The sequence below is a fragment of the Kryptolebias marmoratus genome, linkage group LG15, assembly GCF_001649575.2.
Source record: "Kryptolebias marmoratus isolate JLee-2015 linkage group LG15, ASM164957v2, whole genome shotgun sequence".
Classification (NCBI taxonomy): domain Eukaryota; kingdom Metazoa; phylum Chordata; class Actinopteri; order Cyprinodontiformes; family Rivulidae; genus Kryptolebias; species Kryptolebias marmoratus.
This window is the reverse complement of record NC_051444.1, coordinates 30,408,921-30,421,237: the sequence shown is the minus strand read 5'-3', so window position 1 is coordinate 30,421,237 and position 12,317 is coordinate 30,408,921. Positions and strand designations below refer to the sequence as shown.

General features: G+C 38.3%; 1 protein-coding gene across 8 annotated transcripts in view; it reads right to left on the bottom strand.

Moving 5' to 3' along the window:
• Window positions 1-12,317, bottom strand: part of kifc3 (kinesin family member C3) — a 55,675-nt gene that overhangs the window by 21,432 nt on the left and 21,926 nt on the right. For 7 of the 8 annotated variants that reach the window (XM_037979867.1, XM_037979863.1, XM_037979865.1 and 4 more), the window contains exons 2-3: window positions 9,856-9,976; window positions 3,804-3,952 (exon numbers count right to left, since the gene is read on the bottom strand). In XM_037979867.1, the coding sequence (XP_037835795.1) occupies window positions 3,804-3,952; window positions 9,856-9,937 (231 nt within the window). In that variant the 5' untranslated portion in view covers window positions 9,938-9,976. Of the gene's footprint in view, window positions 1-3,803; window positions 3,953-9,712; window positions 9,832-9,855; window positions 9,977-12,317 lie in introns of those variants that run through there. The other variant, XM_037979869.1, reaches the window with a different exon arrangement.

Below are 12,317 nucleotides of genomic sequence, written 5' to 3'. Positions count from 1 at the left end.
CCCTGCTGTTTGTGCCAATTTCCTTTATTTTTATTATTAACCTTTATTTATTCAGCAAATGTCCTATTGAGATTAGAAACCTTTTCTTTTTTTCAAGGAAGACCTGTTCAAGACAGGCAGCAGCAAATAAAAAGAACATAGTTACCACACCACAGTTAGGACAACAAAATTAAGAAACAATTAAAAACTAGACAAAACAAATTAGGAATAAGTACATGTTACTGAATTAGTTCTTTCAATTTTGATTTAAAAGTATTCAATGAAATTAACTCTGTAATTCTACAGTGTATTCCATGTAGAAGGTGCAGAATGGACGAAGGCCTTTTACCCAGTTCAGTCTGGGCAAATGGAACAAAAAGCAGCTAATAGTCTTACGAATGGATGGAGTAAAAACTAGCACACCTCCTTCTGGTAGCCAGAGCAGGTCAATTTACCCTAGGGTATAACTCAGTGTTTCATTTATACCTTACAATTTGTAACGAACTTCAAAGACCTGATGAACAGGGTCAACCATTCAAAGACATTGAGCAGATTCTTCATATGCGAAAGATCTCTGTAATCCAACACAAGCAAAAACATTGCAGCTACTAGCTGCTTTAATACATTAAAAGAAAAATAACTTATTCTGAAAGTAAAAACCCAACTTTTGTCTCAGCTTCTTTACCAGTTTCTCCACATGGCTTAAAATTAAGGGAGTCAGTCAATGTCAAAATATTTATACACATGAACCAACTATAAATCAGTTCCTTTGAGCACAGTCACTGCATGAATCAGAAGTAGTTTCTTTTTAACACTGGAAACCATCATAAGCTTAGTCTTTTCTGCATTAAGAACAAGTTTCAGCTGAATTAAAAAATGCTGGACAGCATCAAAGGCTTTCTGCAGTGATTCAACCATCTGGACAAGAGTTTAGTCCCAGCAGTAAATAACTATCAGCATCGAAGTGCAAACCAGTATCTGACACATTCAGATCAAGATCATTGATATAAATAATAAATAAGGGGCCCCAATATAGAACCCCTACGACATTCCCTTCTGTACAGTGGCAAGTTCTAAACAAACATATTTTGTTTTGAACTCTATTATTGAGGTAGTTTGAGAACCATTCAATTGCTTTCTCTGAGAGTCCTGACTGAAGAAGGCTAAGTTTTAAAATGTCATAATCAACTGTGTCAAATGCTGTTGACAAATCAATATAAAGTGTTGCACAACATACTTTCTTATCAAGTGAAACCATCATTTACTACCTTTATTTCAGCTGTGATGGTTTTTGTCTGTAGCCTGATTGATGTGTTGATAAGATAGCGTTAGAATATAAAAACTCCTTTACTTTCTTATTTACAAGGGCTTCAAGAATCTTTCCCAGAACTGATAGGTTAGATATTGGACTGCAAGTAAAATTGCTGAATCACTCTCTTTTAACAAAGGGAGAGCATAAGCTGATTTCCACATGGAGGGAATTTCATTCTTTTCCACAAAGAGGTTAAGTTTTGCAAGAGGCTCTGCTAAAAAATTGGCTTCCAGTTTCAGAAAATAGGGATCAGTTAAATCAGGTCCAGAAGATTTTCTATGATCTATAGCTTTAAGAGCCTTTTGGACTTCACGTTTAGTGATGGGTACAAAACTGAAAGTTTGACCAGTGTACACTGGGAGATCAATGCTAGGATTCTGTGCCTCGCTCAGGTACTGACCCATGTGCCTATTCATCTTAGCTGCTATGATGCCTGACAGGAGCTTCCATGTTGTACAGAGACTGGTGATTGGCCAGTAGTTGGATGGGATTTCCCTTTCCTGAGGGTCATTCATGATCCTTACTATCCAGCCTTGACTTAACCACTCTGGGTAGGTTCCTTCTATTGGCAGATGGATCATTTGTATTGCCAGTCGTTCACGGAGAGCAGCTAGTAGGTATGGCCCTGGTGGAATCCAACTCTTCATACCCGAGACTCCATCTTGAATGTCTTCCACTGTGTTGCATCCTGATTCTTGTCCTGGGAAATTGCTGTGATTAGATCCTAGTTTCTGAAGCCATGGGGCAGTTTGTGATGCTGCCTCCTCCCACATGCTTCTCTAGTATTGTTCAGTCTCAGCTCTGGGTGGCTCTACTGTTGTGTTATTCCCCTGACACAGAGTACACTCTGGATGGTGTGGTGCAGCATATCCTGTTCATTCTCCTGACTTCTGCTTCTTGAGTGTACCTCTTTAGGCAATTAGCCAGAGCTTTAAAGTGCTGTTTGGCAGTATCTAGAGCCTCAGATATGGGCAAGTTGTATTTTCATGGAAAGTCTTTTTTCATTGCATCTTTCTGATGTTTTGACAGTGGGATGAATCATGTCACTTCCAGTTTTCTCTGCTGGTAGCTGAAGTAATTTGTTTGCTTGAATCTTTTGATTTACTGGATTTATTTAACCCTTAATTGGCAGTGGCCTGCCCATAGGCCCTATTGACTTAGATTTGAATACAGAGCCTCGTAGATTCCACTAATGGCTTCAAGTTTAAAACCACATTGCCCAAATGGCTGTGTGCAGCAACATAAAATAAAAAATTAAAAAAAGTTTTATTTTTGTGTGTTCCAACTTTATTAACTACATACTAGTTACCATTACAATAATTTGGCTGCAGAGGTTAAAAATTCAGTGTTACGTTTACAAGGAGACCAGGGTTCTGTATCCAAATTAATTTGGGTATGCTTTTTCCAGGCATTTTAGGCACATTTAGGGAGACTTAAGGGGCTAATTTTCACACAGTTTTACATACTAGTACACAAACACTCTTTATCCAGTTGGTTTCTACTATTGCATTGTGCTTGAAGCACCTTTTGCTTTATCAGTGTATTTGGGGTCCACCAGCTCTAGCTAGCTTTAGCTTAGCATGGCTTCTGGTTCTCTCTCGGCTTCTTCTGTCCTCACTTTCGCTGTGTGTCAGATGTTTAGCCCTTCCTCTGCCTCCTTTAGCGATAATGGTACATGTAATAAATGTAATCTTATGGTAGTTTTGGAGGCAAAGCTGCTTGAATTGTAAGCTTGGCTCTGTGCTGTTGAAAAGCCACTGAGATGAGCTCCTGTTAGTGGTCCTCCAGGAGACCCTGAGCAGCTGGTACACCAGGCCGGCTAGGTGACGGTTTAGAGTAAACATACTGCTAAGGCTAAGCCCCCACTTCACGTTTTTCCTTTCCTCAATCAGCAACATTGACACTCACACTATACACACACACATATACATACACATACATTTACACACAATGCAGCAATACAATGACACATACAGCCCTGGCATAGTTACTAAAGTATTTTGGATCATTTTTTTTGCGTTTCTGTGTGGATGAAAACCTTTGAAGAAACCGTGCCACATTTACAAAGCTACTTTTAGAAACAACAATTAAAAAAAGGATTTGTGTTGAAAAATTTTAACAAACAATATTTCTATGTAGATAAGGCCTCAATTTTAATGTTAGCAGTAGTCCATCAGCAGAAACAGAGGGACACAACATTAGAAAACAAACATCCTAATAGTTGCATGAACTTTACAGTTGGACCAGACACTCAGAACAGCAGTGACCTCAGAAAATGTCAGAGCAGGTTGTCTTCCTGATGTATGAATTGGATAGACTTTCAGTCAGCTGAATGTGAATTTGTATCAGCAGTGAGTTAGCACTGTCAGCGTCACACTAACACATCAGGACAGTTTCTGGTACCTAGCAGAATGTTCTGATCTGTCAATTTGGTCTCTTTATGGTTGTTTTCTGAGGTTAATCTGGGCCTACGTCTTATTGGCGTTTTGTGGAGCGAAATATTTTGGTTTACCTGTATGAGCAGCTGCTGCTGCTGCTTCTGTGTGTTCGTGTCGGTAAAATCAGCGGTCAGAGAGGGGCGCTGTGAGAAGGCAGCAGCAGGCAGAGACAAGAAGGAACCTTCGTCTTCACCATCACTCATCAGAAAGTCCATCGAACTTGCTGGGAACCATGAAAGGAGCAGACAAAATGAAAAAAAAAAATAAATTAGATTTTGTAGAATTTTTGAGTATATCTAATGTCTGTAGAAATGGTGAAGGGTGCCTAAGCAGCTACTGCCTGAGATTCCAACATCCATCAACTTACTTCTACAAAACAACATGAATTTGGGACTAACTTTTGTTATTAAAAGCACAGAATTCCTTGAAATGCATATCATCTGTTGTCTTTCATGCCCAAGTTATAGACTTTTAGATGGAGTTGAAATTGTTTTGGCTAAACCCTTAAAATACGGTAATATTTTAAGTGAAATGTCATCCAATTAGGTAAAACCAAGTGTGTTGTTAATGGCTCTATTACATTGACTATTACAATGACTGGTGTAATGACTATTACATCATATTTAACATAATAATAATACTAATAATAATAATAACAATTTGAATCTCGTCCATGCATCTGTCTCCTCCAGGCACGGCTACTGCAACTCTGTTTGTTGGAATCCATAAAAAACATCTTCAGAAGCTCCAATACATTCAAAACAGTGCAGCCAGGATTCTATTGAGAGCTCGTAAATTTGAACATATTACACCCATTCTCCATAACCTTCACTGGCTTCCTGTCACCTACAGAGTTCAGTACCAAATTGCTCTCATTACCCATCAATGTCTACATGGAACTTCACTGGATTATCTGAAGGACCTTCTCATTCTACATTCATCCACCCGATCTTTACGATCACAGAACTGTAACCTCCTCCATCTTCCACGATCTAAATTAAGGATCTGTGTGGCTGTGCCCCGTCTCTGGAACTCTCTCCCCGACTATCTGAGAGCTCCACAACCACTTTCTGACTTAAAAAAAAAGGCTTAAAGACTTTTCTTTTTAAGAAAGTCTATTCTGCCTCCACATGATTTTATGATGATGACTTTATCACTGATTTTAGTTGCACTTTGTAGCACTTTGAGATTTTTGTTAATGAAAATTATTATTATTATTATTATTATTATTATTATTATTATTATTATTAATAATAATAATAATTAGTAAATATGACAGAGTTATAGCTAGCTGGGTTGACTCCTTTAGCCTCAACTTTGGAACAGCCAAGAGAAGCTGACCTTAGTCTATAAAGGAGAGTACGGGTGAAGCAAGTCAGAGATAGGTGGGGCGAGGCCATTAAGACATTTAAAAACAAATAAAAGAATTTTAAAATCAATCCTGTAGCACACAGGGAGCCAGTGAAGAGCAACCAGAACAAGAGTTATGCGTTCTCGCCTGTGTGTCATATGAAGAAGGTGAATAAATGATTTAGTTGAGGAAACATTTTTAACAAAGAAGTGAAGAAAATTCTCACAGGTTTCAGATAAGGATACCAGGCTGACCATGTGGCTTGTGACAATGGGATGAAATTATTTCTGGAAAGTATTTTTGTTTTTCAATTTTTACAGTGGCCTGATACATATGCCAACTATCTTTCAACATGTCAAAGGACACCTGAAGCTCGTCCTTCTTCCACCTGCGCTTCTGCAGGCCCGCCTGGCAGAATGAGTGACATCACTCAGCCAGGGCTGAGGTGTCAGTTTGGGACGCCTGGGTTTTAATGGAGCCACCATGTTGTAAGACAAGATACAAGCTGACAGAAACTCTGACATCAACTCAACAGGTGGAGTAAACGTCCATGTTGTCATTAAAAACAGAACAACTGAGCAGCAGTGAAACAGTTAAACAAACAACAGCGCCGAGCCGCAGCAGGCACTGGATCAAAACAGGGAACTGAGATGTTGAATAAAACGGGCATCTCTCGCTTCAACTAAATACAATCATCTATGGGGAGATTTGTTAGCAGTTTGTAGCCAATTTTGTCTATGAAGTACAATGCTCTGCTACCAAAAGTAAGAACACACTATTCCTGATCGAGCTGCGTGTTTTGATTCATTTTTGTCTGGCTTTTGTCTGATGGGCAAATGGTACTAAGAGAGTTTCAACGCTTCCAGATTGTTAGCATTAATAATAAAACGGGGCCAATCTTTACTCACAAAACAATGTTTCTTTTACTGACTGACTCAAAGATCTTTAGTTTATGTGACTGAAACATCTGAATTCTAAAGCAAACAGACTGATAACAGTTACCAGAGACCCCGAGTTGAAAATTAAAAAAAAAACCCAACTTCTCTTTAAATGGTTTGTTTTCCTCTAAGATGTTCTGATGGAACATCCTCCAAACATATATAACATTGTGTATAAAATGTAAATGATCAGTTATTACAGAGTCCTCTGAATCAAGTCTGAGCACAGTCCAGTCCTCCTGAACATCATGGAAACCAGATAAGAGCCGATAAGAGCAGCTGACACATTAACCTGCTCAGACTCTGTGATTCTGTGTCAACATGAGTGTTTGAGTGCACGAGGCCTGAGAACAATCCTCACTCTGTCAGGAAATAAATCTCAGCATTAAACAGACTTAACTCAAAGAAACGCGTAAGGTTCGATCTCATGGAGTACCCATTTCCACACCTTTAACCCAGATTCAACAATCCTCTGAATGTCTCAACACAACCAAACTTTCCAAGTTTTCAGCTGCATTACTCTTAAAAACAAACAGCCCATTCTTCTGATTTTTACTGACGAGCTCAAACTCCTCCTATTACGGTGACCTGTGCTCTGATTCATTATGAAAATTACTGCAACATTTAGCACTTCACCTATCAGCTTTATTATGAGAAAGCAGTTCAAAAATAAATGACTGCGTTAGAAATGAGCCACAGTCAGATAAACTTACTCTCACCAACTCCACCTTGAAGTCTGTCCTCAAGTTCTACAAAAGTCTAGAATCTCAAATCTGAAAACTCAAACTGACATCAGAGGTACAAACATGTGGAACTGAAGTCAGACATGCTTTCAGTTGTACTGAAATGCCTGTGTGTGCTCAGTGAAAAACAAAAGCACAGATGCCGTTTCTGGATCCCACTAAACCATCATTATTGTTAATAACATTACTGTTTTATTTTCCCCCTCGGCTGCTCCCTAAAGGAAGAATCTAAAGGGACCATCTGCCTTCATCTTCCAGCATTCACCTCTGTCACTCCAACCCTCTGCAGATCCTCTTTCACCACATCAGTCAAACTTCTGTGATCCTCCTCATTTCCTTCTCCCTGGCAGCTCCATATTCAACGTCCTTTGCCCAACATGTCCACTGTCCCTCCTCTGCACATGTCCAAACCATCTCAGCCTCTAACTTAGTCTCTAGACCTAACCCCAACCCTGATCTGTCCCTTTAATGGACTCAATTCTAATCATTTCTATTTTGGTCCCTCAATGAAAGTCTGAACATCATCTCTGCCACTTCCAGCTCCTCCTTTCTTTTTTATTAAAGGCACCATCTCCAAACCAAACAATTACTATCTTATAACTCTTCCAACCCAACACTCACCTACATCCACTCCACCCTGCTGCTCTCTTTTCTTGACCTTTGTGTTCTGCTCCCTACTTTGGAGGGTTGACTCCAGGTACTTTCCTTCATACACCTTCAGCACCTCTACTCCCTGCAGTATGACTGTTCCACCAGTCTCCATCTCATTCAGATACACAAATTCTGACTTCTATTCCTCTCTTGCTTAGAGCAGATGTCCACTCCTCAGACTCTCTTCCACCTACAGATGTCTGCAAACACCATACTCCACAGGGACTCCTGCTTGACCTCATCAGTCCATCACTGAAACAAGAAGCGGCTCAGATCTGATCCATGATGCAATCCTACCCCAACATTGAACCCATCTGTTACTCCTACTGCACATATCACCACTGTCTGTCATTGTTATGTCCCGCACCACCCTCACATCCTTCATCACACCTGACCTCATAAGAAACCTACGCCTGTCATGATAAACAATAAATCAATTAATCGCATAATAAATTAAAACAAGGTCAATAATTTTCATTTATCAGCTTTATTGTTTCTTCGTGTCTCTCTCTCTTTCTACTGAAGACTGGATGACAAAAGGCTCAACTCTGGTGCTCTTCACTGACCCCTCCCTTTCTCATTTTCTTAGTGTAAGGGGGGCATGAACTATTGTGTCAGCCAAGGCTCATCGTTTTGTACCTCTGCAGCATTAGAGCCCTGTGAGAAACGCTTTCATATTGGGAAAAAAACAAAATGTATTTGGTTTCAAAGTCTAATGCAACAGCAGCGGTGTGGGAGCTCTTCAGATTCAAACCAAATGACAGAGGTGAACCACTGAAACCTTTGCGAGCTAGTATGTTGCATTTGTCATAAAAAAAAAAAGAAAAAAAAGGTAGGAACTAAGAGAAGCAATACAACCAACTTGCCCCTGCATCTAAAGAACAATCATCCAAAGCAGTTTTCCACGCTGGGGAAAAAGAACCCCCCCCAAAAAAACAAAAATACAACCGGTGGGCCTTCTCAGTCTTCAAGTTCTTGACAGTTCACCATCACTGGAGCATTTAATCGACAAACAGCAGCTCTTATTTAAATGGAGTGTGCTTTTGTTAGTTTGCACTTTTTGTTTAAAAAACTGGCAGTTTTGCCTGTTTTTTTAATATAAAACTAATGATTATTATTTTTTGAAGGGCAATTTAGTTTACAGACTTCATAACCCATACTGTTTTAGTTGAATGTAGTTTTCTTTCTTTTTTTTTTTAATTTAGTTTTTATTCAAGTGCATTTTTGTTAAAGGAGACGGAGTCCATTTTATTTTTATTTTTGGTGGGTTTTTTTTTTTGTGTTCCAGTTCCAGTGTTAAGTGTTTTTTTGAAATTAAAGTTTATTAATCTTTGAGAGGATGTACTTGTACTATTATGTTATAATCAGTACATTAGTTTAAAACGGTCTCCAAACATTTATTATCGTTTATCGCAATAATTTATGAGACAATCGCCCAGCAAAATTTGTTATAATGACAAGCCGAACGGAACCACAGATCCTCTCATTGCTTTCTGGATATCCACAGAGAGACAATGCAGCTCTTTGTAGAAATTTGATTTTATTTTGACATTGAAAAAGGATTTTTCCATTTTTTGTCAAAAAGGCCAATTTATGTTGACCGTAATTGAGTTATGACAGCAATAAAAGCACAAAACATCGAAGGGGGTAAATACTTTTATAGGCAGTGTAAAACTGCAGCCCACTGTAAAACCAGCTGAATCTGAACACGAGAGACATTTTAAACTTTGAAGCAGAAACATCAGTCTGCAAATCTCCAAACCAACTCGTCATGTTCTTTGTAGTTTCTATTTGACAGCATGTACATGTTTGTGTTTCTGTGGATTGCTGTGTGGCCATTTTGTATCATGCAAAAACTGCTGCCTCTCTCAGAAAAGGCTCCTAAAAGAAAATTATTTGATTAGCTGTTGAGAGCCATAGTTTTGACTAATAATACTGCCAACTGGCAACAGAAAACACTTTCAGATCCAGTCAGAACAACCAGACAGTCTGGTTTTGAGGTTTACAAGAGGATTAAAATCTCTAAATATGAAACTACTAGGTTTTTCCATATTTTTTTTCTACAACAGTTACAGATCTTCTCTCTACTCAGCACAGCTCAAAACTAATGTCAACTTGTGAGTCTGGAGAAGCTTTAAAAGATTTCGTACAATGAGCTGTTTCAAGTCTGAGCAGCAGAAATTCCAGTGTTCACCTGATCCATCTCTCCTGGGACTCGCATTCATGAACCAATCAGCTGACACATGCGGTGAGCAAAAAACACCAGAAGAAATCAACTAAACATTACATTTTCAGCTCACCTGTCCTGCTTGAGGTTTCCCCTCACTGCTGAGCTCCATTCATACACTTGGGTGTGACTCACCCGTTTACCTGCTGGGAGGTAAAAAATGCAGCCATGCCGGTGTTTTCACTTCCCTCCCTCTGACTCAGGCCTCTGACTTACCATCCAATGACAGGTCCGTTTTCCAGAGCTCCTGCAGACAGGGGGTGTGGCCTATGTCCCAGGTCTTTCTTGTTCCAAACATGACCGCCTGGCTGAGCAGAGCGCTGGACCGCCGGACTGGCTAGAAACAAAAAAACAAACAAACAAAAAGAAAACAAAACAGAAACATAAGGGAATTAAAATAAATTTAAAAAAACTGAAACTGGGGTGGTTCAAATCCTCCTGATGTTCAGGCCACAGATGTGTATCGAGTACTAAATCAAGTGTCTACAGAATGTGTAGCTTTAAGTCCCACCTACTGTCCCAAATAATCATAATGTCACACCAGTTTTTTAAAAGAATAAAATAACAAGTTACAGCTAAACTTGTTAGAGAAATTAATATTTGAACATACAACAGCATGGTAAGAACTACAGTATTCATCAAGAGTCAACACCTGGAGAAAAAAAAAACAAAAAAAACAAATGGAGGTGCATTTTTTATTTTACTAAGGGTAAAGTCCTGTTTGTTTGCATGGAGGAGGTGGTGCTTAGAACATGTACTGGGACCATCCTCTGGGGACAATGAAATGGCTCCAGCTTCAACTTCTGGCTTCCCATATGGAGTCCAGTCATTTCCTACATGTCTATGGTCCAGACTATAAAAACATAGGCAGCCTTACAGTTCCCCCTGGAGGATGGCTGTAATGCATCTCAAAAGCTCCGCCCCTCCACATAATAGTGTAAATACTGAATCAGCATTCACACCGTTGTTTTCCTTGTTTATAATGTAGTTACAGTCAAAACATATGTAAGACTTCAGCATACTTTCAGTCATTTTTATTCAGGTATCAAATGTTCAGCTCATTAGGGACATTATGGATGACTTTTGGTATTTAAAATTTTAATAAAAATATTTTATACTTTAAATACTTCACTAACTATTTTGGTCTCACAGAAAAGAATGGAGATGACTTCAAATTCTTCATCCTTTCTGCTCTTTTAAAGTGAACTACTTCTACCTAGAAACTTAATTTCAACTTCAAAATCACAAGACATTGGATTATTAGAATTTAGCCAACTTAAACAGATGTTAAAAAATATAAAAATGTACAAGTCTAATGAAAATTTTGGTCAGTTTCAGATTTCATGTGTTCAGCTCTGACATCACCCACTCTAGCGTTGAAGTCTTTTTAAACTTGCCAGGATTTTGCAATCAAATTAGTTTAACTCTCAACTTGTTTTTTTAAACTATATTTTCCAATTATTTATCATGTCTTTCTTCTTTTATTCAGTGCGACTCTTACTGCTGTATAAATCATGGATTACTCTCAAATTCTCAACCTCTGACTTTTTTTTTTTTAAAACGGGAAGTGAAAATTATTCTTAACTTAAAACAGTATATAAATCTAAAACTTCACATGAGTGACCACCAAACCCTTCTGCCACTAATGGTTCAAGAAAGCAACACAAGTTTTACTAACAGTTAATGCGAACGTATTAAGCAAAGATAATGTAAAATGTGTTAGGCTTTATGTGTTGGACAATGCTGAGCTATAGCCATTTTTGTGTTTTCTAAGGTCAGCTGAATCTAGCAGAATGCAATGGTTTGCAAATCTCACACCCTTATTAAATTCACAATGAAATATAGTAAATATATCAAATGTTGAAACTAAGAAATTATGCCATTTTTAAGAAGAAGAAAAAAGAAAAAAATCTGGTAATTTTGAATTTGATGGCAGCAACAACTCTCTTTAAAGTTGTTCCAGGTCCATGTTTCCCACTGTACAGCATATTTTCTTAAAAAACAAAACAAAACACATTATCAAAAGATGCAGGCTTTTGAATTGTGTGCTGATAACAGTCTGGGTGGCTTTTGTTTTGCATGATAGAGATTCAAACAGCATTTGTGAATGGCACAGTGAACTGTGTTTACAGATGATTTGTGGAAGTGTTCTTGAGCCCATGCAGAGATATTCAGGACAGAATCAAACCAGTTTTTAAAAAGGACCCGAGGGCCCAAAGATCACTGCCACCCAATATTGACTTTCAGTCTTGTCCTTTGAGGTGAAAAATTTCTCCAAACACTTCAGACCATTTGATAAAATTATGAACTCCGACAAATTAGATAATAATGTTCCTCAATGAAAAATTTAGACTGTCACTTTTCTGCTGGTACACCTTTATTTCCTCACTGAGACAAGACATTGTTCCATTGTTTTATTTAGACAGTTTTTCACAGCTTAGTGAACCCCTACCCATCTTTATTTCACAGATTTAGGCTCTCTAAAATTCATTTTTTATACCTAGCCCTCTTATTGCCGTGTTACCAATTAACCTAATTAGTTGCAAAATGCTCCCCCCCTTAAAGTTGTTTTTTTTAGAAATTTGTACCTCTTACTTTTACAGCCTTTTATTGTCCAATCTCAACTTTTAAGAGAACTGTTGCTTTTTTCTTAAAAATAGTAAATTTCTTAGTTAAAC